The 22,232-nt window shown below is 41.9% G+C and overlaps 3 protein-coding genes across 8 annotated transcripts; 2 read left to right on the plus strand and 1 right to left on the minus strand.

The window, feature by feature from the left end:
• Positions 1-740: 740 nt before the first annotated feature.
• On the plus strand, positions 741-12,594 carry ganabb (glucosidase II alpha subunit b). 2 transcript variants are annotated; one of them, XM_061276642.1, is made up of 26 exons: positions 741-819; positions 937-1,010; positions 2,617-2,718; positions 2,819-2,927; positions 3,302-3,429; positions 3,645-3,824; positions 3,962-4,027; positions 5,727-5,769; positions 5,869-5,944; positions 6,348-6,444; positions 6,560-6,740; positions 6,847-7,000; positions 7,163-7,398; positions 7,717-7,843; positions 7,963-8,042; positions 8,333-8,473; positions 8,596-8,692; positions 8,800-8,901; positions 9,582-9,825; positions 10,032-10,096; positions 10,258-10,334; positions 10,412-10,486; positions 10,590-10,703; positions 10,777-10,886; positions 11,302-11,402; positions 11,488-12,594. In XM_061276642.1, exons 2-26 carry the CDS (start codon positions 991-993, stop codon positions 11,595-11,597), a joined length of 2,835 nt encoding a protein of 944 aa, XP_061132626.1. In that variant the 5' UTR covers positions 741-819; positions 937-990; the 3' UTR covers positions 11,598-12,594. The 2 variants fall into 2 exon arrangements, with proteins under 2 accessions (XP_061132626.1, XP_061132637.1); XM_061276653.1 differs by lacking the exon at positions 3,962-4,027 and having other exon boundaries at positions 742-819.
• A 222-nt stretch (positions 12,595-12,816) lies between these two features.
• si:ch211-114c17.1 (pre-mRNA-processing factor 39) lies at positions 12,817-18,326 on the plus strand. Its single transcript, XM_061282406.1, has 15 exons — positions 12,817-12,909; positions 13,520-13,758; positions 13,890-14,015; positions 14,113-14,231; positions 14,479-14,646; positions 14,713-14,893; positions 14,974-15,078; positions 15,719-15,839; positions 15,917-16,089; positions 16,294-16,417; positions 16,520-16,791; positions 17,433-17,617; positions 17,709-17,783; positions 17,908-18,082; positions 18,164-18,326. The coding sequence occupies exons 1-15, from the start codon at positions 12,858-12,860 to the stop codon at positions 18,233-18,235; spliced, it is 2,187 nt and encodes a 728-aa protein (XP_061138390.1). The 5' UTR covers positions 12,817-12,857; the 3' UTR covers positions 18,236-18,326.
• A 436-nt stretch (positions 18,327-18,762) lies between these two features.
• Positions 18,763-21,925, minus strand: ubxn1 (UBX domain protein 1). Of its 5 annotated transcripts, none has more exons than XM_061282418.1 (10): positions 21,845-21,925; positions 21,327-21,391; positions 21,190-21,243; positions 20,996-21,114; positions 20,793-20,877; positions 20,216-20,443; positions 20,090-20,141; positions 19,898-20,014; positions 19,404-19,587; positions 18,763-19,310 (listed from the first exon to the last, which is right to left on the minus strand). In XM_061282418.1, exons 2-10 carry the CDS (start codon positions 21,383-21,385, stop codon positions 19,270-19,272), a joined length of 939 nt encoding a protein of 312 aa, XP_061138402.1. In that variant the 5' UTR covers positions 21,386-21,391; positions 21,845-21,925; the 3' UTR covers positions 18,763-19,269. The 5 variants fall into 5 exon arrangements, with proteins under 5 accessions (XP_061138402.1, XP_061138440.1, XP_061138413.1 ...); XM_061282456.1 differs by having other exon boundaries at positions 20,216-20,407; positions 21,845-21,922; XM_061282429.1 differs by having other exon boundaries at positions 21,841-21,884.
• Between the last annotated feature and the right edge of the window lie 307 nt (positions 21,926-22,232).

Raw genomic sequence — 22,232 nt, forward strand, 5'->3', positions numbered from 1 at the left:
CAAGTAAACCAACCATTACAGAATTTAGGCACCGTGTGTTTAAAATGTCTTTTCATGCCTGCTTGTGTCAAGTGTGCACAACTGGGATCCAAAAGTGGTCAGTTCAATGTGGCAATATGGAATACTCGTACGTTTGATACTGTTAGTTGAAAATATGGGACATTGTTCTTTTGTGTGAAACTTCAAGGTGAACCGAAAATGGACTATAACCTTTACGAGTTAACTGAATTTGACCTTTAACTTTAATGCACTGTTCAGTGTTTCAGTACTTTTGCTCAACTTCATGTTATCTATTTGAGTACCTGAAGGCAAAATTCACATGTTTTTTGAATGAATTAACCAATACATGCCCAGTCCAATTTGAATTGGTATATAAACATTATGTCATCATGCACTTTACATTTTGACATCATGTGCTGACACCTTGGAAGACACGTACCAAGTGAAAAGCTCACATGGCTTGACCTCAGAGCCCTACTGGGTTCATATTCAGAATGGAAATTGAAATGGTTTTAAGCAAGTAAACTCAAACAGTAACAAATGAAAATTTTGTTTTGATCTTTATATCTGTTTTATTCAAAAAGTCCCATTTGCATTTACAAGACATTATTCTCTGATATTCAAGAAAAGACTAACAACCATCCCTAAGGTCAAATGTCAGTCATGTGACAGAGCCCTCTGCCACTATTGTGACATTAAAAAGAAATCAAAGGCAACTATTGTTCACGAGTGGATTTTGGCGATGACGTGTCGATGCCTGAGAGGATACATGGCGTCCAAATCCACATTAATCTCACGCGGAAAAACGGCACCTTCCGGGTATGTGACTAGCTGAAGTGACCGCAAATTAGTATCGCTACAAATTAAAGAAGCCGTTTTGTTGGTGTTTGTAATTCTCATTGTCACAATCGATTTACACGTGAATCTTTTGGACAGTGAATGATAATCATCCACGACTAAGAGGCGGAGTTGACCAGGGGCATAATCAAGATGGCCGCCTTCGCCGAAAGGTATGACTAACGGTCGCGCTTTATCATTTATGTATCTTGTTTAGATACATTGTGCTTTTACCGTTATCAAGCCGGGGGGAGTTGTGGTAGAAGAAGACGTGGCGGCATTAATGTCTGCCCATTTTAGACCACGAGAGATTCTCTCCCTTGCGGTCGAGAACCTCGCAATTGAATAAACGTCTCATCCGTCAACCTGTGCCTTTGCTAGGAAGCTTGCTAACCAGTTAGCTCGACAAAACGGACACAGTTAATCGAGCGATAGTCAGGCGGTCTTCCAGTATTTATACTTCGTCTTTTTGTTTAATTAGTCTCATTTTGTGTGTGTGATCGTTTTAATAGTTTTAAATAAGTTAGAAGAATGGTAGCTAGCATTAGCCATTGCTCTAGCTGGAATAGTAAAATTAAAACCGATGAAGCGCCCCTGATTCAGTGGCTGGTAAAACGGATTAGTTGATTTCTTAACTATATGGATGCTGGTTAAGGGGTTTATTTCGAAATTGACTCTAGAATGCGATCTCATTTGAAATCGTAGTCAAATCGTGTAGCAAGGATGTCTGTCGGCCATCAGGATCTACCACCCACACCCAGAGAGAATAAAACCAATGTAATGTACTTAATGAAAACCTTTTATGTGTTTAATATTTGTCAGCGAAACCTCCCGAAGTGTTTCAATAGTTAGAATACAGCTGCTAGTAATTTTTTCTAATGCAAAAGTACGACATTCTACTGCTAATACAAGAAGGCGCCTTCGTTCATTCATTCTCCGAACCGCTTATCCTAGGAATCGAGGGTGAGCCCAAACAATTTATCAGTTCTTGGATCAAAAGGTTTTTAAAAGGACTTTGCGCAATTTGGGGCTAACGGATCACAAGGTTCTGTCACACGGGTCACCAACCTTTTTGAAACCGAGAGGTCCTTCTTCCTAGGTACTTATTAATGTAGAGTGCTACCAATTTGACGCACACGTCTAAAATAAATGGCTCAAACACTTATCTTATTAATAATGACATACATCAATGTGAAAATCATGATGATTTCTCAATAATTTCCTACAATATTTTAACAAGTTAGGAAACAACATGCAATACTTTATTTCTACAAGCGTAGTTCCTGCGGACACAAGATAGGTGCTTTGTTCGTCAATAAGGGAAACTAAACAGCACTAATATTAAAGACAAGATAGATATTCAGCATGGTATCTATGCAACTCCTTCTTTAGTAGGATGCTCTGCTGTAGATGTTGTGGATTGTCAGTAATAGACAGTGTCTTGTTTAATATTCTTTTACGGATCAAAAGTTAGACATTGGAAGATTGCAATAACCTAACCGGTCATAAAATGACATCATATCTATAAAATATACGGGAGCCTGACCATTGAGTGCTCTGTGAGTTACTGAGCATTTTTCCTGTGACTAAACCTTAATTTGGGATCTAGGCAACGTAGCAGCAGCGTTCTGACCGAGTGTCCATACTCGTGGCCTCGTAGGCCAATAAGCTGACTTACTCTGCCACCGTAACAGATTTTAAAGCTTAATCCATCTGGAGCTTCCTTTTTCTTGATTCGCAATCCATCTGGAGCTTCCTTTTTCTTGATTCACTTTGTAGGATGGCGCCTGTCTTGGCGCTCTGGCTTGCTGTATGTCTCAGTGGGGCACTGGCTGTGGAGAGAGCCAACTTCAAAACCTGTGACCAGAGTGCCTTCTGCAAGTGAGTGAACACATCGAATAGGGTCCTGGAATCATGCGCTCACGTGTTGAATTACATGTCCCTCGTTTTGTGTAACACTTCTTTCTAATGTTATTAACAGACGTCAGCGAGCATTGAACCCTGGCGAGTCGCCCTATCGAGCCCTACTAGAGACTATGGAGCTAACCAACACTAGACTTACCCTGCAGCTCAAGAATGACAAGAACAAGGTACGGCACCCACAATACGGTGATCCAGCCGAAGGACACCGGGCCATTATAGTAGGCAACCATACACTCCAGAATCAAATCTAAATTTAAGAACTTTCCACAAATTATACCCTTGTGAGGAAATAATGCTGAGTCGTATGTACTCATCTGCCAATATGTTTCCTATTGTAGTTGAAGTTTGCCATGCGTCATACTAAAATCGCCTTTTTTTGATTAATGCACATTTCATTATGTCTAAAAAGCCATTAGTTTGCATCTCTAAATCTACTGGAAGCACACACTGTAAAAATTCTATTTGGGCCTATCTGCTAATCCGAAAGAAACTTCAACATAAATATGATTATTAGAGCATTCTCTTTCCTGCTGCGTTGTAGGTGCGTCTGCTTCTGGAGCTCTATCGTCTCCAGGGAAACATAACGAGGGTGAAGATTAATGAGCTGAAACCGCTGAAGCCTCGTTATGAGGTCCCCGACGTCCTCATCAGAGAGCCGCCTACAGAGCCGTAAGTGTCTCGTGCTGCGGTTGCCTCCTGCGAGGAGGGGGAGCTTTTGGTACGTAGCTGATATGTATAATGATGATTCTGCAGCAATCAATGAAAGCGGGTTGAGATCCTTTTTTTTTTCTTCACTTTTTTCTATTTAGTTCTTGATTTCAGATTTATTGATCCCAACTATATCCTCTAAATCAAGATATCTGCATTGTTCTCGTCCCCCCCAGCCTGTCTCTTTTGTCTCAGGACAAGAATGGAGTGGTTCTGTCACTGGGGGCGGAGTCTCAAAGGGTCATTGTCAGTGCACAGCCTTTCCGATTGGACATTATGGAGGGGCGAGATGTGCTGCTTTCGCTAAACTCACGCGGCCTTCTGGCCTTTGAGCACTTACGGCTACGCAAGGACACGTGAGAGACCACGCTTACTCGCACGCTTTCACAAATGCCTGTCCGACACAAACACCTCACTTATTGGTTTTTGACTACATTCGTGTTCATTTGAAAATTGTCTGACCCGTTCTGTCCTCTTCTCCTTATCGCCCTAGTTTCTCCTATTTAATAACAAGAACATTGGCTAGTGTGTGGAATAATGTCAAGGGTGTATTCTCTAGGTAAACAAAATGCTCTGTATTATACTCCTTGTACTAATTTGTAAATAGTAACATACTCATGGAGTCTCTATAAACCAAAGTCTAGTTTTACCTCTCGAATTAGCAAGGAAACGGGAAGGTGTGAACGTTGTGCTTTTGATGAATGCTGTTGGTTGTGTCTCTGCAAGTGCAATGCATTTCCTGGTGATAGATACCATACAAGTAAAAGACCATTTACCTTCTTACGCAGGGTTTCCAATCGTTATGCAAATAACATACAAGTATTTCGCAAACTCGTAGTCCATGCAAATGTCACTCAGCATCATTTTCAAGTCAACTGTTCGAGAATAATTTCCGTCCATCCATTTTCTGTACCGCTTAGTCCCCACGGGGGTCGCGGGCGTGCTGGAGCCTATCCCAGCAGTCATCGGGCAGTAGGTGGGGGACACCCTGAACTGGTTTCCAGCCAATCGCAGGGCACACAGAGACGAACAGCCCTCTGCACACGTACACTCACACCTAACATATAATATGTTTAATTTTGTTTTCAAAACTGAAAGCAGTTTTGCTTTAAAAGCATTGTTCCAAATTATCCACACCAGTGTTTGAATATAGTGTTTTTATTTTTTTATATAAAATAAATACTGTTGTCATGAAGAGGTTTGTTTAAATGCATTCTAATTGTTATTTAACAGCCAACAAATTAAAACTTATGCTGAGTGCCATTTGCATAAACTACAAAAATTCTGAGACAAACATATATAATTTGGAACATGATGTAGATCTTAAAATAAATGAAGAGCATCCCAGTCATTAATTAATTTTGCATGGTGTCACTTAGGCCGGTATTGTTCAATAATCTAATTTGACACAAAGAACTAAATTTGCATGAGCTTGTTTGCTTTTGTGACTAGCCAGTTACTTATAATTAAGTTTTTGTTTGTTTCCACAATTTTGTTTTGTTCAGACAACAAACAAAAAATGCATTGTATAAAAAAATTAAAAAAAAACATAGAGTCAGCGAGGATTGAGTTGGGGTGCTGACTGGTCTCATGCCCTCAGCCTAACGCGTGTAATTAAAAAATGATTAAGCCAAGCAGCTTTAAAAAGTTGTCACTGTAGGAGCGTTAATAACAAAACATCACTACCTGTGGAAACTTGCCATTCAACCTCAAGCAAAGTGGATTCTATTGTCTTTGATTTGTAAAGGACATCCAAAATGCACGAATCTCGGCTTACGCATGAAGTCAACCCCATTTGGTTCATACATCTCAATCAATGCGGAATTTGAGCTGGAGACGCTGGTAAACAAAGTCTTGACAGCCCAAAAACTGTCTGCCAAAGTCAGCATCTTTGAATTGAGCAGCAACGGTGGCCCAGACCTTTAGCTCACCGGTCAGCGCTCTACCCTGCCAAACCAGATGTGGCGGTTGTGTGTGTTTGATTCTCCCAAATTGGATGGCCCAGCACCTGTAGAATAGACTTAATTTCCCACAATGACTTGATAAAATGTGTAGATATAAGGAAGAGGTCGCATGGTTTCCTGAGGTCCTATTAGACAACTTGTGATGGCAGCTGTTAGCCCCTGTGTTTGATCAATTTTCCCCAAGTTAATTCCACTGTACATCCTTAAAATAATGTCCTTTCCAAAGTGACATACCTCTCCATCTCCTTTTGCCATATTCCCCTCGATGCTGTTGCATCTTGTGCCATGGAGCAGAGAGCCAGACCAAGAGCCTGAGGATGCAGATCTGCACGATGAGGTGCTACACACAAATCCAGTCCCTCCTAGAATTTCATCTGGGGGAAAAAAAAAAATCTTCTCTAAAAAGATGTTACTTCTTTCCTCGCTTTCTTTGCAGGCTGTATTGAATGATAAGGTTGAAGACGGCATGTGGGAAGAAACATTTAAATCATTTACAGACACCAAACCTAATGGTAAGTTTCAATTTGTAGTAGTGGGTCTTAGAACTATCCACATACACAAAAGCAAAGTGCTTTAGAATAAAAAGAGATGATCCATTAATTGTAACAAATAAGCTTTTGTGGTTGAATTTATTTCAGTTGGACTGTTAGGGTCTTCAAAAGAAGGAAATTGTGTTTGGAAATTGTAGTTTATCACACAATACTTTCATCTTGTGCTTAAAAAAATACTCCCATTAGAAAAAACACCAAATGCTAAAATAAAATGAGGCATTCTCCCAAAACCTATTAAACTCACTTTAAAGACAAATTAATACGAACTGAATCAAAAAATCAAATGGAAACGAGCTATAGTAAATTTCTGTTTAGCGTTGACCCTGTTCAATTATTCTTCCTTTGTTGTGCACTCACATTACAGGTCCAACTGCTATCGGTCTTGACTTTTCATTGCCAGGGGTGGAACATGTCTATGGCATTCCAGAACATGCAGACAACCTCAGACTTAAAACTACAGAGTGAGTTTGTTATGATGATGATGACGACTATGCATGGAGTGGGCTTGGTTGAAACGATGCTTATTTTAGTGCGGTTCTTCCTGCTAAGTATAATTTACCTGTCTCCACCTCTCAGTAATGGAGATCCATATCGGCTCTATAATTTGGACGTGTTCCAATATGAACTGGATAATCCTATGGCACTTTATGGTTCCGTGCCTGTTATGTTGGCCCACAACATCCAGCGGACCACAGGAATATTTTGGCTCAATGCTGCTGAGACTTGGGTTGACATTAGCTCCAACACCGCAGGGAAGGTTTGTGCCTCCTCCCATGCCTGATGCCTCTCAAAACACGATATGTGTTCGTGTTGATGAACTTGGTGCCAGTTTAGCCTGCGTCATTTTTTTGGGTTGTCTTCAGACTGTGTTTGGAAAAATGCTGGACTACGTGCAAGGCTCCAGTGAGACCCCACAGACGGATGTGCATTGGTTCTCTGAAAGCGGCATCATTGATGTCTTCATAATGCTCGGCCCAACACCAAAAGATGTCTTCTCACAATACGCCTCCCTGACTGGTAAAACTATTTATTATGTGAACTGTCTGTCATGTTATGATCATTCACCCAGTGTATTTTATTTCATAATCTTACAAATTTGTACTATTACCTTATTCACTTCATTTTCCTCCCGGGATGAATACAATGAATGAGTACTCAATGTGTTATAACGTTGGTCAGGCACCCAGGCCTTCCCTCCTCTGGCCGCGTTGGCCTACCACCAGTGCCGCTGGAACTACAACGATCAGGAAGATGTAGCGTCTGTGGATGCAGGCTTTGACGAGCATGACATTCCCTATGATTTCATCTGGCTCGATATTGAGCACACGGATGGGAAACGTTACTTTACCTGGGATACGAACAAGTTTCCCACACCCAAGGAAATGCTTCAACGACTCATGGATAAAAAGCGCAAGGTACGAATGTTTGGCCACGACAAGACCACCGGCGCTCATGTTGAAGTTTGTAAATGAATGTGTTTTCGGTGAACTCCTGTTTATTGAGACCGACCTGCCATGGTGAAAATATGTGATTTACTGAGACCATTCAATAAAATGGCACACTTGTTAGAATATATGTCAAACACATTGTATTTATTTATGACCACAAGCAAAAAAAGCAATTGGTCCAATAGCAGGGGCATCAACAACTAACTGATTTAGCAGGTGTCTCAAGGTACTATCAATTCCATACTGATTTTGCCAAATATTAATTTCCCTCTCTTTGTGTAATAGATGGTAACCATTGTAGACCCTCATATCAAAGTGGAAAGCAGCTACAAGATCCATAATGAAATCAAGTCTCGAGGTTTCTACACAAAGAATAAAGATGGCGCCGACTATGAGGGCTGGTGTTGGCCTGGTAAGTAAGATTAATGAAATTGTATGAAATTGGACTGTTGGTACACCAGATGTTTGATGATGCATCCTTGACCGAATAAACATGCCCCATTCACTTTGGACTTGAATGATTTTGTTTAGGCAGTGCCGGTTATCCAGATTTTACCCGTGAAGACATGAGGGCTTGGTGGGCCAGCATGTTTGCCTACGACCAGTATGAGGTGAGACCCGTGGCAAGCTAAAGTGAAGTGGAACAAGTGAGGCAGTAGAATACAGAATACAGACAAATGAAGGCTTTCACAACTAAATGGCCCCGGTAAACTACATGTGTCTATACTTAAAGGGTTCTACCACTGACATTGGTATTATTGTTTTGCCTTTCAATGGCCTTTTACATTGTGTTTTAGCATTAGCACAGAGTAGCAGCAGTAATAGTAGTAGTGCCAGTACCACTCTACATTTAATATCACAGTTTCAGTGAGCCAGTTTTCACAGGCACTTGTGTGTCCAGGGCACGATGGAGAACTTGTATACATGGAACGACATGAATGAGCCTTCAATATTCAACGGGCCTGAGATCACCATGCACAAGGACTCAAAGCATGGAGAGTGGGAGCACCGTGACCTGCACAACCTTTATGGCTTCTATGTGGTGAGCAGTGTTGACTTTCAGACTAAGCCTTAGAAAACATTATCTTAGCAAGCTCATGGCTTGTGATTGAGAATGTCCATGTGTCTTTTGTGCAGTTGTTCTGATTGTCGTGTTTGTTGCAGCAAAGGGCCACAGCCGAGGGCCTGATCCAGAGATCAGGAGGGGTCGAAAGATCTTTTGTCTTGACTAGAGCCTTTTTTGCTGGGTCACAGCGCTATGGTGAGCCTTTGTCTGTTTTCATTGCCCGTCACTAAACCTTTGTGTTACTGTTTATTGAGGCAACAGTAGTGAATTATTCTGTTTCAAGAGTGTTTTTCTATCTCTAGGTGCTGTATGGACTGGCGATAATGCTGCTGAGTGGGGTCACCTAAAAATGTCCATCCCCATGTGTCTGAGTATTGGTCTGGTAGGAATATCTTTTTGTGGTGGTAAGTGACACTCTCCCAAGTTATCTTTGAAAAGTAACTGATCTCAAAAAGGTGCTGAAATAGTTACCGGCAGTTTTAACGCGGTCATGCCCTGTAGTAATGCTGTAACTAAGTAATAAAATAAACCACAGTCCCAAATGACTATTCAACCTTCCGTCATCTTTACAGTAATGCAATTACATTTAAAGTAAACCCTGAACGCTAATGTATGAAATCAATTGACAAAAGATGAAAAATAAGAAATTTTGTGCCTTAATTATAATTATATAAATATAGTTTCACTTGGTTATCATTTTTAGTTTATTTCATGAATGAAAATGTTTTTCAAATTTTCTCTTAGTTATTTCATCAAATTTCATAACACCTTTTATTCTTTCTGCTTTATGTAACCAGCCAAAATTAGAATTACAAGCCAATAACGCTGGCAAGTAGCATTGCGGCGACATGAACTAATTGTAGTTGGCAGCCAACCATATTTGCGGTCAGTCACGGCGCCACGCCTCTTCAAACTCAAATACTACTGCGTGTGTGTGTGGTGCTACCTTTTGGCTTGATTATATTTTAATTTTACTCTACGGTGGTGTTTTTCTTGTGAAAATGTCAGAACAAACCTTGGTTTTTGGTGCCTATGCAACAAATTCTCAAGATCCTCAATTATCTTTCCTTATCTTGTCCTTTAGCTGATGTCGGGGGTTTCTTCAAGTCTCCCAGCTCAGAGCTGCTGGTGCGTTGGTACCAGACAGGAGCCTACCAGCCGTTCTTCAGGGCCCACGCCCACCTGGACACTCCCCGTCGTGAACCATGGCTTTTCGGCCCAGAGAACACTGCTCTGATCCGAGAGGCTGTGCGCCAACGCTACAGCCTGCTGCCGTATTGGTACCAGCAGTTCTACCACACGTATCTCACTGGGCATCCAGTCATGAGGTGAGCATTTAGTAGACACTTGAATACATTTTAATTGAGTCATGGTTTGCTTTGGATGTTTTTAATACTTGTGATTTCAATCTTTTTTTTTTTTTCATCAAATGGCTGATGAAACTAATGTCCAACTGTTTACTAGGTTTAGAAATTACAGTGGGAACCCACAGTGACGTTCTTTTTTTTTTTTTTTTTTTTTTTTTCTTTTGTAGGCCGCTGTGGGTAGAATATCCTCAGGATCCTGCTACTTATGCTCTGGATGATGAGTTTTTGATTGGTGAGACCAAATGTCGAAAATTAATTCAGATTATTATACATGCGAATAATTTTACTGCAGCATTCGAGTTTTGTTTTAACAAGTAACACAGTTGTCCTAATGTTGCTACTGAATAAGTCAATCTTTTGCAAGTGTTTTAAACACTTTCTATTTTGCCATAGGTCGAGACTTGTTGGTGCACCCTGTCACTGAGGAGGGAGCCACTGGAGTAACTGCTTACCTGCCAGGAAAGGAGGAGGTATAGAAATAAAGTTTTTATGCCATGTCTGTCGGTTTGTGGTGTCGGACATCTTACCTCTTCTGTTCTACTGTCAGGTCTGGTTTGATGTCCACACCTTCCAGAAGCACGATGGCGGCCAGAACCTTTACATTCCAGTCACCATGAGCTCTGTAAAACTCTAATCTCACACATAATCTGTGATCGCCTCCTTTATCTGTGCATTTTATTCCTTCAGTCATAACTCACTAATTGTGTTTTCTGTTTTCATGTCAGATTCCAGTTTTCCAGCGCGGTGGCTCCATTATTCCCAGAAAGCTTCGAGTGCGTAGATCTTCCACCTGTATGGAGCAAGACCCATACACCGTGTACGTGGCCCTTGGTCGTCAGGTACGTCAAATCATCAAAGCAACATGTTGCAGGTTGTCATTTCATATTCAAAGACGTGTCGGAATTTTCACAGAGAGCTGCAGAGGGAGAGCTTTACATCGATGATGGACACACTTTCAACTTTGAGAAGAAGGAGTTCATTCACAGGAGGCTGTCATTTGCCAACAACAACCTCTCCTCTGTGTGAGTTTCAATGAGCAGAAATTATTTGCTTTTAAGTATAAGAAGACCTATCTCTTAGTTTAAAGAATATTTAGTGCCCCTTGAAAAAAATTTGTAGAGTCCACAAGATGGTGGCAAAGAAAAAATTGTTTTTGAAGTTAAGATCCTCAACTCACTTTAACACAGTTCCTTGTCACCAAGATGCCACACGATGGTGACAAAGCACTACTTTCCCCTCCCAAAATTAAACTCATCACACATCAACATAGGTCCTTGGTAGAAAGATGCCAGGAGATGGTGCTAAAATAGTTGAATACTGCAGGTGTGTTTTTCAGTGAGTAATTGATAGGTTGTAAATAATATCTGCAAACAGTGACTACGATTTTGGAATAATGCTGTTGGTAATTTTTTTTAATGAAATTGTAATGCCCCTCAGAAACCTTGCCCCAAAGGCCCATTTCTCGACCAGTTCCATTATTGAACGCATCGTCATACTGGGATGTAGTAAGCCCACCAAGGCTACCTTAAAGACAGCCGGTGAGTCCTTTTTTTATTTGTTTTCACTTGCTATTTGTATCAGTCTTTTTTTTACGTTGCTTTCATTTCTTTTGGCCTTTCATAGATGGTCAGAGGAGCCAGCTTGAGTTTGACTTCGAAGCTTCTACGTCAGTATTGACGCTCCGCAAGCCCGGCGTGAACGCAGGCACTGATTGGTCTGTGATGCTACAGTAACCGTTGAGAGAGTAGATGAGGAGTAGGAGGAAATAGTGACTGAATATAAGAGAAATTAGCAAGTGACTGAATATAAGAGAAAAGAGCAACAAGATTCCCCACTTGAACTTGAACACAATGCAACACACACGCACACACCTACACACACGCACGCACACACACACACCTTACACTTTTATCTGAAGTGCACGTCGATACACTCATGTGCCCCCTTTTTTGTGTAATGTTATGTAACTTATAAAAACTGATGTCATTAATCCTTAACAAATCAAATCATACTCTACTCAGCCTCTGAAGTACAAATATACTGGTAAATGTCATAGCAAATGCTCTGTCTGATGGTGTATTACAGATTGATTTTCACCCAATGCATATTTCGATTTTTAGATTTTGCAATATGAAGAAAACAACTGACCTTGCTTCTCACGTTTTCAGTTTACAATTGGCATTTTCAACCTCATTATAAATTAGTGACAGATGAAGTTGTCTGTAAAGAAGTATTTGCTTTGGTAAGGGATCATGGAGATCAGCTGCTTTCCAAAATGTTTATCTTTTGATCAACACTTCACAATAGAAATGCTTTTGGCTACAAGTTTTCCTTCCATTTGTAATTGTTTGTTTCCTGTTAATTTTAATGCACTTCTGACAACCCAAGTATTGTTTAGATTTCTGTCTTGAATTCAACATTTCCAGATTTTATGGGTCTCAATTATCTTAAATGTAAATCTGAAAGGCATACCCCTTTGTTTTCTGAGTTAAACCTTAGAATGGAACATGTCAGCTGCACTGCACAAATCTAAATGATCATGGGAGTCTGATTTTGTCCTGTTCTTTAAAATGGTGTCAATCTGCTTTTCTATTGTTTCATGATTGTAAATGTGACTGCATTTTTTTTTCAAACTTGATACAGTGGTAATAGAAGTGAAGAAGCAGAGTTGTCAGATATACTTTAAAAGATGTGACCAAGTGAAAATAAAGACCAATTGTTATAGGAAAACCCTCTTTGTTTTGTGTATTTATGGATCAGCTTTTTATTTTTTTGAATTGTTACTTGTCTTGTCCTGTAAGTAAATCCATGAATACAACAAATTGTACACTAAACATCTAATGTAATGTGTGTGTGTGTATATATGTGTATATATATATATTTATATTTTTATATATATATATTTTTTGTCACATTAGTCGCGCACTTGATGACGTCAAGTAAAGTAACAGCTTCTAGCGCGCTTTTGTGACGTAGTAGTGAGGCTTGCCATCATGGCGACGGACGGCGAAATGAGCGAAAATAGGGAGCTCGGAGAGCCTTCAGGTACTTGGAACTAAGTTGAATAGGGTCAAAGCAATATTACTTGTCGGACGTAGGTTTAGAGTGGTGGTTCATTCTGCATGAGTACAAGATAAGCGTCCCAGTAAGATGTGTGCACGGTTTGAGGGCATCCGTAACGAGCAAAACCACTTGTCACAAAGCGTGCTTCATATGCTTTTCGCTACGTTAGTCATGAATTCTTAATAGTAGTTTCAAGTAAGGCCCTGAATAAGAGGTCTACTTCGCTCTGATCGCAGCTGTCTATCGATGTGGGGGTACCAAATGGGGATACAGCCCACCTATCCCCCACGCAGCCTTTGCGTAAAATGTGGCTGGGTCTTCCGATATAGTGAAACCAGCGTTTAATTTAAATGCAACTATTAGCACTTTCTGTGACAGTCACAGACTAACAATGTGGGAACGCCGGTTGTTGGAGCCTCAAAGAGCAAACATTTCAATCGCGCTTTTTGCTAATGTATCGGGGTAGGAGGCTGACGTTTTTAGTTATGCATAGGAAGTTAGAAAATGTTATCAATGTAAGTTAACATTGATCTAATGGCAGGCATGAAAGTTCCTTCTTAAAGAGATTTTTTATCAATATGCTCTTTTCTAGCCATGGAGGCTGCTGAGGTTCCCACGTTAACTCTACCAGAGATGTCAGACGAGAATGGCTTCACAAACTCGGCCTCTGAGGCCTTTGCAAAGGCAGATACTGCTTCCTTCTCACTGCCTCCAGCCACAGATGAGGAAGTCGATATGCCAGCAGACTTTGACCGTCTCTGGAATACCGCACACGACAACTCTCAAGACTTCACTAGTTGGACTGACCTGTTGCAATACTGTGAGCAAGAGGTGAGAGCTTGATGTTTATGAAGGAAAAAAAAAAGAAAACATGTTTGACAAATATCAGATTAGGCCTCACAGATCTTGGTTCACCAAGAGGGGTTCTCCGTCATGTAACATCAACACATCGTTCCTGTCAGGGCCACATTGCAGCATCACGGAGAGCCCTGATGGCCTTCCTCGGCCGCTATCCACTCTGCTATGGTTATTGGAAAAAAATTGCTGATTTGGAGCGTCGTGCGGGTAACAACGACAAAGCAGCAGAGGTAAAAAAAAAAAAAAATCACCTTTGAAGCCAACTTTTCTATCTTGTACTTTATTGGTTTTCAGAATCTATGGTGCTAATCGGGTACTTTGTGTTAGGTGTGTCTTCAGGGTCTTCAGGCAATCCCTCTGAGTGTCGATCTGTGGATCCACTACATCAATCTACTTTTGGGAACACTGGACATGAACCAGCCAGATTCGCCCAAGCGTATTCGCAGGTACACACAATGGACTGTATTTTCTGTTATCGTTAGTTGGTTAGGGGTTATGGCTTTTACTAGGGGTCAGGACGTTTTTGTATTTATTTCAGCTGTAAAAATGAATACTATAGTGAATATTAAAGGAGAAATATGTGGCATGTGTATTAAGGAAAAAGTTTGCTCCTATTAGCTGAATTCCAGTACCTTTACTTGGACTGTCTTTTATCCAAAATGTGTCCAACTGATATCCATGCTCAACTTTCAGTGTGTTTGAGGACGCGGTTGGAGCAGCAGGCCTGGACTTCCACTCAGATCGGCTGTGGGATCTGTATGATGAATGGGAGAAGGAGCAAAGCAACTTGAGGAACGTCACAGCTGTGCTAGACAGAGTCCTCAAAGTTCCCACGCAGCACTACAACGCGCACTACGAAAAGTGAGAAACGCCAGTCGTGATTGAGAAAGACATAGTTATTATTGTTGCACGTGGCATCTGGCATAGGTTCAAGACCCACCTGAGCAGCAATGAGCCCAAAGAAGCACTTTCACCGGAGGAATATGAGGAGGTGAGAGCCTTATGCCGGGAGACCCAGAAAGTAGAGCGTGCCGAACAGGCCAAGGAGAAAGGAAAAGAGATGCCGCCCGGAGAGGAAGAACCCGTCACACCTGAGGACACAGACTCGGTGAGGAACTTTTCACCACGTCGCACTGAGCTCATCACTATGAGTGAGATCTTCATTGTGTCTGTGTTCTTTTTGCTTAGGAGGAGCTGATGCAGAGGATTAGAGAGCAAGTGTTGCTCCGCCGGGACGCAATTTACCAGGAGAACGAAAATGAAGTTCGCAAGAGATGGAATTTTGAAGACACTGTGAGTCATGCTCCTTTGTTTTGATTCTTGGACCTCCATTGGACCTCGCCTCATTCATAAACCATTGTTAATGATGCGCTACTGCAAAAAGCAGTGGTCACACTCCTCAACTCCTCAGTCTTACTAGAGAGACCAAAGGGCCTAGTTCAATAATCAACAGCAACAATTGACATGAAGTGTGTTGTTTTGCCGGGCTTGAAAGGATGAATGAACTTTCAATTCATTCCAACTCGGAATGGTGATTTAATTCGAGCCAAGTTAAGCCATTGTCATAATTCTGTTGGTTTTGCATTCTTTTGTTGTCATTAAGTATCTAATTGGAGTATCTACTACACGCTAAAATCAACATATAAAAACCGTTACACTGGAAAACAAAACCGATAATATGCTCAGATTTAGCAGTCAGATAGGGCTCACCAATTCACCTATAGACAGCTCCTACACTTAAAGTCAAATCAGATCATCTAGAACTGTGTACAGAACTGCTGACTTGCTTCTTTTATGAAAATAGCCACCAATAACCAAGCAGAAATCATAAAACAAGGTCACAATGAGATCAAATCTTTTTTTCCAAGTTCTAGTTCAACCACTATTTCTTCTGCCCTCATTAGTCATTCAAAGTGATGCGTTCAATTTGTAGATCAAACGTCCTTACTTCCATGTGAAGCCGCTTGATCAAATCCAGCTGCGTGGTTGGCACTCCTACCTTGACTGGGAGCTTGCCCAGCTGAGCAAAGACCCCGAAGAAGACTGTAACAAAGGTGATGGCATTGCACCGGTATTGTTTTGTAAATGTGAAGCCGCCGACATCCCGTTTGATACCGGGGCATCTGTGCAGATTCAAACAAGATGGACACAGATGTCAAAGAGATCACTGAGGAACCGGAAGTGACAGCTCAGATTGAGCAAGGAACGGGCGAAACCGAGGTTGCCCGTGACGACCGCCGACTTCGTGTTCTCTTTGAGCGCTGTCTGATAGCCTGTGCTCTCTATGAGGAATTCTGGACCAGGGTAAGAAAACTACACATGAGATGCTACAGTATTAATATTTGAGAAAGAAAGTGACTGGAGCAAGGTGGGGAGAATTTTTACCAAGTTATAATTAATCGACTAGAATGCAAAAGTTTTGTAAGTGTAAACGCTGTACTGAAATTTCACAAGAATGTGAGCATGTACTATGGTTTTGTCCGATTTTTCGCCGTGTGCTTTGTTCAGTACATTCAATACCTGGAGTCGCGCTGCGTGGATGAAGTTCGAGCTGTCTACAAGCGAGCCTGTCTTCACCTGCCGTCCAATCCTAACCTCCATATGCGGAGGGCCACCTTCGAGGAGAGACATGGTACAACGCAACATGCTAACTTTTCCTCTTGTTCTGTTATCGGTTCTGTTATTTTTGCCTGCGTCCCCCTCTTTTCTCATCGTGCCTCGTCTTGGCCTTCAGGCGACCTGGCCGAGGCTCGGCGGGTGCTGGAGGCTCTGGATAAAAACATGCCAGGTTTGGCCGTGGTTCGTATCCACAGGGCCGCTTTGGAGAGGAGGGCGGGCCAACTCGAGCAATCAGAAGCTCTCCTGCAGGAGGCGGTGAGCCAATCGACAGAGAAGCCTATCTTGCACGCCTTCTACTCCATCAAGCTCGCTCGGCTGCTGTTGAAGCTCGGCGGAAACCCTGGCAGAGCTCGCAGCATTTTACAGGAAGCGCTCGAGATCAGTCCGGTGAGTGCATAGTACCACTTCTTTAAGATGCAGCACTTTTCGGCATTTCCCGTAACAGTTGAATAACTCAATCTTTTCTATTACACAAAAAAAGTAGAAGCAAAACGTCTACTATGAAGCTTCGCAGTGATCATTTTTCTACACAAGCTAATGTTAACGCAGACTCACGCACCTCCCTTTGTGGAAATAAGTTGGCAGGAATGTGGCGAGCCAGGTGGAAAAAATGCACAAAAGGCAATGTCCAAACTTTGGGATCCGTGGTGAAATGGTTATTTAATGATCCACAGATTACCAAAGTAATGGATAATTATTGTGACAATTGATTATTCGTCCTGTGGCATTTAAAATTGTCCAAAAATACTTAGTCTCACCCTCTCAAAAGTAAATATTCTCAGATTTCTTTAGTCCTCCATGAAAGCAGACTTATTACATTTGTGTTAAATCAAAATAGAATCGAGATCTTGAATCAAATTCATCTTCTGCTTTTACTTTGTGTACTTTATCTGGTGTGCAGTGAGATATTTCGAATGGAAGCAATATGTATTGGCTTATTAACGCTACAGGACCTACAAAACGCCACTAGGTGTCAGTAGTGCTCTGAAAACATGATGGTTAAGCTTCCCTGTTCTTCTTACCGTCAGGGTAATGACAAGCTGCACCTGAACCTGCTGGAGTTGGAGGCATCCAGCGAGCCAGGGTCCTCGGCCCAGGCGGTTCAGGAATGTGTGACACGAGCCCTGGCGGCGCCTCTCGCACCGCGCACCAAGATCCTCCTCTCACAGCGCTGCCTCCAGTTTGTAGAAGAGTACAGCAACTCTGTCCAGAGGTCAATATCTCATTCATCAGTAAAAAATGGTCTTTAGGTTATATTCCCGACTGTCCCCGTCGTTCATAGCCTGCCTCTATATCCTGTGTAGTGTGCTGTCTGTCTACGAAGAGCACCAGAAGCTGCTCAAAGAGCTGGGCGGGACAAAGAGAGAGGCAGAAAACGGGTAAGGGAGGAACAAGACAGCCCTTCCCAATTATAATAAAGCACAACTTGGAAGTCTGCTGATGTCATCATTCCACGCTAGATAAAATGATAGCCACAACCACCTTATTCTAATTCCCCAACAGGGATGAGGGCCAAGAGAAGCTGATCAAAGGTGATGATGCCCCAGCAGATGGCACTTCAGCACAAGTCCCGCCCACTGATCCCCAGGCCCCAATCACAGTTCCGCCTCCCCCAGAGATGACCATGGATGTGAGCGCCCAATCCGGCGGCTATGGAGGATACAACAACTGGTATCAGGTATGAATGAATTACTCTATTAAAAACAGGTTTCAACCGTTTTTTTTTGGTTTTGTGTATATTTGCTTTTCCTTCTGCCAGCAACAACAGTACGGGAGTTACGGCTACCCAAACACCTGGAACTACAACCAGGGATACTATCCACCCAGTTAAAGGTGGCTGAGAGTGGTGCACCAGGACAGGAAAAAAAAAAAAAGAAAAAACACCAGTCCTTCCAAGTTTGGTTTTCATCAAATGTTTCCCAGCATCTTTTCCTCTTCGTCCTGCCTCCTGGCCTTCATCACTGTTGTCAATTGACTTGGTGTGAGTGTTCAGGCAAAGTGTTGCAAGGTAGCCAGAGGACACTGTTGCAAGTTAGACCTCGTTTTAAACAGAACTATTTTTGTATTTGTCCATGAACTTTCAGTTTTGTTTGAAAGTTATTTTATAATCTAACTTTGCAAGCCATCTATTACAGGGGGATTTTGAACAGTCCTGCAACACTTTTGTCCCTTGATGTACATAAAATATTTTATAATGTCTGCATATACGTGTTTGGATCTTGAAACGGCCCATTTGAGGCAGAGACTCGTTCAACCTTGTCTACATGTAGTGTTTTGTGGTTTGTAGAAAAAAAATAAATAATTGTATGTGATGTGCTTCACCTACCCTTTACCAACACAGAATGAGCACTACAGCAATTCTCCAAGTCAGCTTTATTGAAAGTCAATTCTTGAAGTCAATTATGCAGACATACAAGTTGTCACTATATTCTGACTTATAAAAACTGGCAGAAAGTAGAATCTCACAAAATCAGTAAATTGTGAATTCAATTTAATGCCCTTTTAAAGGGGCAAATAGAGTTTTCAATTAGGTTGATTAGGGCGGACTCCCGTTAAACTTTTGTGTTCTGTGTTGACCTTATTGACACCAATCAGATGCCTACTAGATTTACTATATACATCTTTAGTCACTGCATTCAAAACAAACATCCAGTGAAATCAACCAGCCACACAACCATTGTTTTTTGTTTTGGAGCTGTTAGCGGATATTATGAGTGATCATGTAACTTCAACCTTTATCATTATTAGTCCAGTTGACTATCTGATAAAATGACACTAAAGCCATGGTGTCCGGTCCAGTCTTTCTTGCGTAATTGTAGGGGAGGTGGTGAGGTAGGCTCATGGAGCAGAATGCTCCTCCTTAACTCACTTTTTGGTAACGACCAGCACAGCGGAAGGCACCAAACCTAAACACAAATGAATCAAGGGGAAATGGATTAGAAACAGCAAAGATGGCCAGAAGTGTGTAACGTGCAGCCGAACAGCTAAATGTCTCTCACCTAGCTCTTTGAGGGGCTTCTCCATGTCTAGATCAGTGTAAACGTGACGAGGATAAGGGGACAGCAGCGTAAATTCCTGACCCTCTGGCGTGTTGCCGTTCACCTGCACGTAAACGTGCACCGCCGCCAGAGGCTCCTGGGCCTTAAACACTGCTGTGAGGGTGGATCCATCCAGCAGGCGCACCTGTTAACACGGGACAAGCGGAAGTCAACTTGCTTTTCTAAAAATAAAGGGTGCAAAATGCAATCATGTTTTTAAGAAATGTATTTTGACATTTGAGACCACAGTGGAGTGACGCAGGAATAACTTTTTTTTGTATATTGACTAAAGATATTTGAATTCCAAGCTTTTGTCTTAGATCCATGGATTCAATGGCTTTGAAGACTTAGGAACCTGTCTTGATCTCGTGATGTCAAAAAGTGAACATCGTGAGAGAGGACTATTTTAAATTCCAATAAATGGATCAAGCACCAAACCAAATTCAAATAATGACCTGTATCCTGGACTCGTCGTACTCTCTCTTGGTTGGGGGCGGGCCCTGACCGGTGGGTGACACTGGGCTGGGCTGGACTGAAGACGTACTTGTGCTTGAGGTTCCTCCACCTCCAAACTTTGGTCGACAAGGCAAGAAAAATTCCAGTCATGATTGTTGGCTTTGCCACAGAGAAAATGCAGAGTCAACTACCTTTTGTGCTCTCTCCTCCCTGTCTCTTGCTATCTTTTCTATAACCCTTTGCCTAGTGGTGAAAAACCAAAGTCAATCAGCATGACATCATTATTTGCTCCTCCAAAACGTTGACAGGGACCTTACCTGGCCATCTTGTCCTCCATCTTCTCTCTTTGCCGCAGCTCAGCCAACTTCTTCATATCGTCGTCCTGCAGCTTGTTGCGAATCTGCTGTAGCTCTTGGCCCGTCTTCCTCCGCTGCTTTTCCTTCTCCAGCTCTTCAGCGCGCTCGCGCTCTCGCCGCTCTGCCTGCTTCAGTCGCATCAGCTCCTCCAGTCTGACGCACACAGGCAGCGGGTCAGTTTGAGAGAGGCTACATTGAAAACAAAACACTTCCTGGTGATATTGAATTGCTGGGAAAGTAAAGCCAAGCAAATCATATGCTAAGTTTATGGCCATCCATAGTGATTTGTATTAAGCATGATAAAATGGCACTCCTATTGGCCGGTTCTATCAGCCTGACAAATAATCCATTGTTAATCAAATTTGAAAATACTACTCTTGACATTTTAAGACACAATACTTGGACTTTTTCAATTCTCTCATACATACAAATACCATATACCTAAAAAAACTAATACTAAAACAGAAAATTCCTTTAAAAACTAACTACATTATAAAGAACAATCCCAAACTGTTATAACCCTGCTGTGAACTCTGACCTTTTGACTTGCTGCTGTTTCTCCTCCTCTGTCATGGCCTTTTTGTCATCATCATCGCCAACCTGTGTGCCTTCTCCGCTCGCAACTGAGAGACCACAATACATACATGAACAAAAAGGCAAAACAATCAAAGTTGAAAATACCCAACTGGAACCAGAATATGCAAGTGGCCGTTTATATTTGTGTTTTCAACTTCCACGCACCTCCGGCTGTACCCCCGAGCGAAGCGTCTTGCGTGCCGGCCTGGTCATCATCCGGTGCTGCCAGAACAGGAGGCTTAAATGGCTCATCAATGTCCGTGTCGTTCTCGTGCTCCATTAACCTGAACAAAACACGCGTGGAAATAGCCATCACTTTGCACATTCGGTGACTCGGCTCTGGTGTGTTTGCGACTTACCAGTCCATTGCTTGTTCGATCCCCTGGTTCCCGGTATTGGCCACAGCCCTCTCGCTGAAAAGACAGGACAAAATCAGCATTTCTTCTTTCAGTTAACCTTTAGAAAAGCAATATGAGAAAACTCCACTGTCACTCACGCCCTGTTCCGGTCAAAGCCCATCTCCAAAAGGCTCTCAAGCGTTGTTAAGTCTGCCATTTCCAGCTGAAAGACACAACGTTTTCATCTCTTTACACTCCCTTTCTCTTATGCTCTCACATCGACGGAAGTCACGTCATCAATAAATGCAGCCAGACCAACTCAACGAATACGACTTTTAACTGAAGCTCGGGAATTCAGTTCAAAACAAACTTTAAAACTGATGATACAAGCCGCATACAAAGATGAGTATTGTCTTACTACAGCGTGATTGAGCGTGGCACAATAACAGACGGTACTTAAATTAGCATTGATGTGGCTAGGATTCAAAGAGCCCAAGCTAACGTTAGCGTTTCCATACAAGAGGCGACCAAAAAGCAGCGATCAAATAAACAAGTCTGAGCGTCACGTAAGATATTTCTAATTCAATGCTTGTTTATGGTTAAAACACACACCTACTCTATTTTAATCCCCCTATTGCATCGACAAGTGAAAAACGACAAGAGTTAGCTTACTCACGCTTCCAGTGCTACAGTACGGAAGCCTACGATGGTCGGAAATTACGACAGAGAATACAGTAGGACGTCGGAGAAGCGAAACCGTTGAGTTCCGAAGCAATATTCCTCATTAGAAAGAACTGAACACGCAATAATACGTTCTCAGCCAGGACGTTTTTACATTAACATTGCCTTTTTTGTATAATTGCCGAGCAAAAATAAGCGAGAGAGAGACAGTGAGAGACAGAGAGATAATGTGTGTGTGTGCGTATTATATATATATATATATATATAATTAAAATATATATATCAACAGCCATAGCAATAAATAAATAAAATTATAAAATAACCAAAGCAACAACGACATCATGACATCACAAAGGAAACATGTCACCCGACCCCTAACTGCA

This window comes from Syngnathus typhle, linkage group LG1, assembly GCF_033458585.1.
Source record: "Syngnathus typhle isolate RoL2023-S1 ecotype Sweden linkage group LG1, RoL_Styp_1.0, whole genome shotgun sequence".
In the NCBI taxonomy this organism is placed as follows: domain Eukaryota; kingdom Metazoa; phylum Chordata; class Actinopteri; order Syngnathiformes; family Syngnathidae; genus Syngnathus; species Syngnathus typhle.

Bases quoted from the DNA above. Each gene is read 5' to 3' on its own strand.
- ubxn1 (XM_061282418.1), bottom strand. From the start codon at position 21,385: ATGGCAGACTTAACAACGCTTGAGAGCCTTTTGGAGATGGGCTTTGAC. The intron at 20,444-20,792 runs GTCAGAGTTCAC...TTTTCAATGTAG, and splicing joins AAACAGCAGCAAGTCAAAAG to CCTCTCTCAAACTGACCCGC. The intron at 20,015-20,089 runs GTAGTTGACTCT...TGTCGACCAAAG, and splicing joins GGGAGGAGAGAGCACAAAAG to TTTGGAGGTGGAGGAACCTC.
- si:ch211-114c17.1 (XM_061282406.1), top strand. From the start codon at position 12,858: ATGGCGACGGACGGCGAAATGAGCGAAAATAGGGAGCTCGGAGAGCCT. The intron at 13,759-13,889 runs GTGAGAGCTTGA...CGTTCCTGTCAG, and splicing joins TGCAATACTGTGAGCAAGAG to GGCCACATTGCAGCATCACG. The intron at 14,894-14,973 runs GTGAGGAACTTT...CTTTTTGCTTAG, and splicing joins CACCTGAGGACACAGACTCG to GAGGAGCTGATGCAGAGGAT.
- ganabb (XM_061276642.1), top strand. From the start codon at position 991: ATGGCCGCCTTCGCCGAAAG. The intron at 8,043-8,332 runs GTGAGACCCGTG...TTGTGTGTCCAG, and splicing joins TTGCCTACGACCAGTATGAG to GGCACGATGGAGAACTTGTA. The intron at 10,335-10,411 runs GTATAGAAATAA...TTCTACTGTCAG, and splicing joins ACCTGCCAGGAAAGGAGGAG to GTCTGGTTTGATGTCCACAC.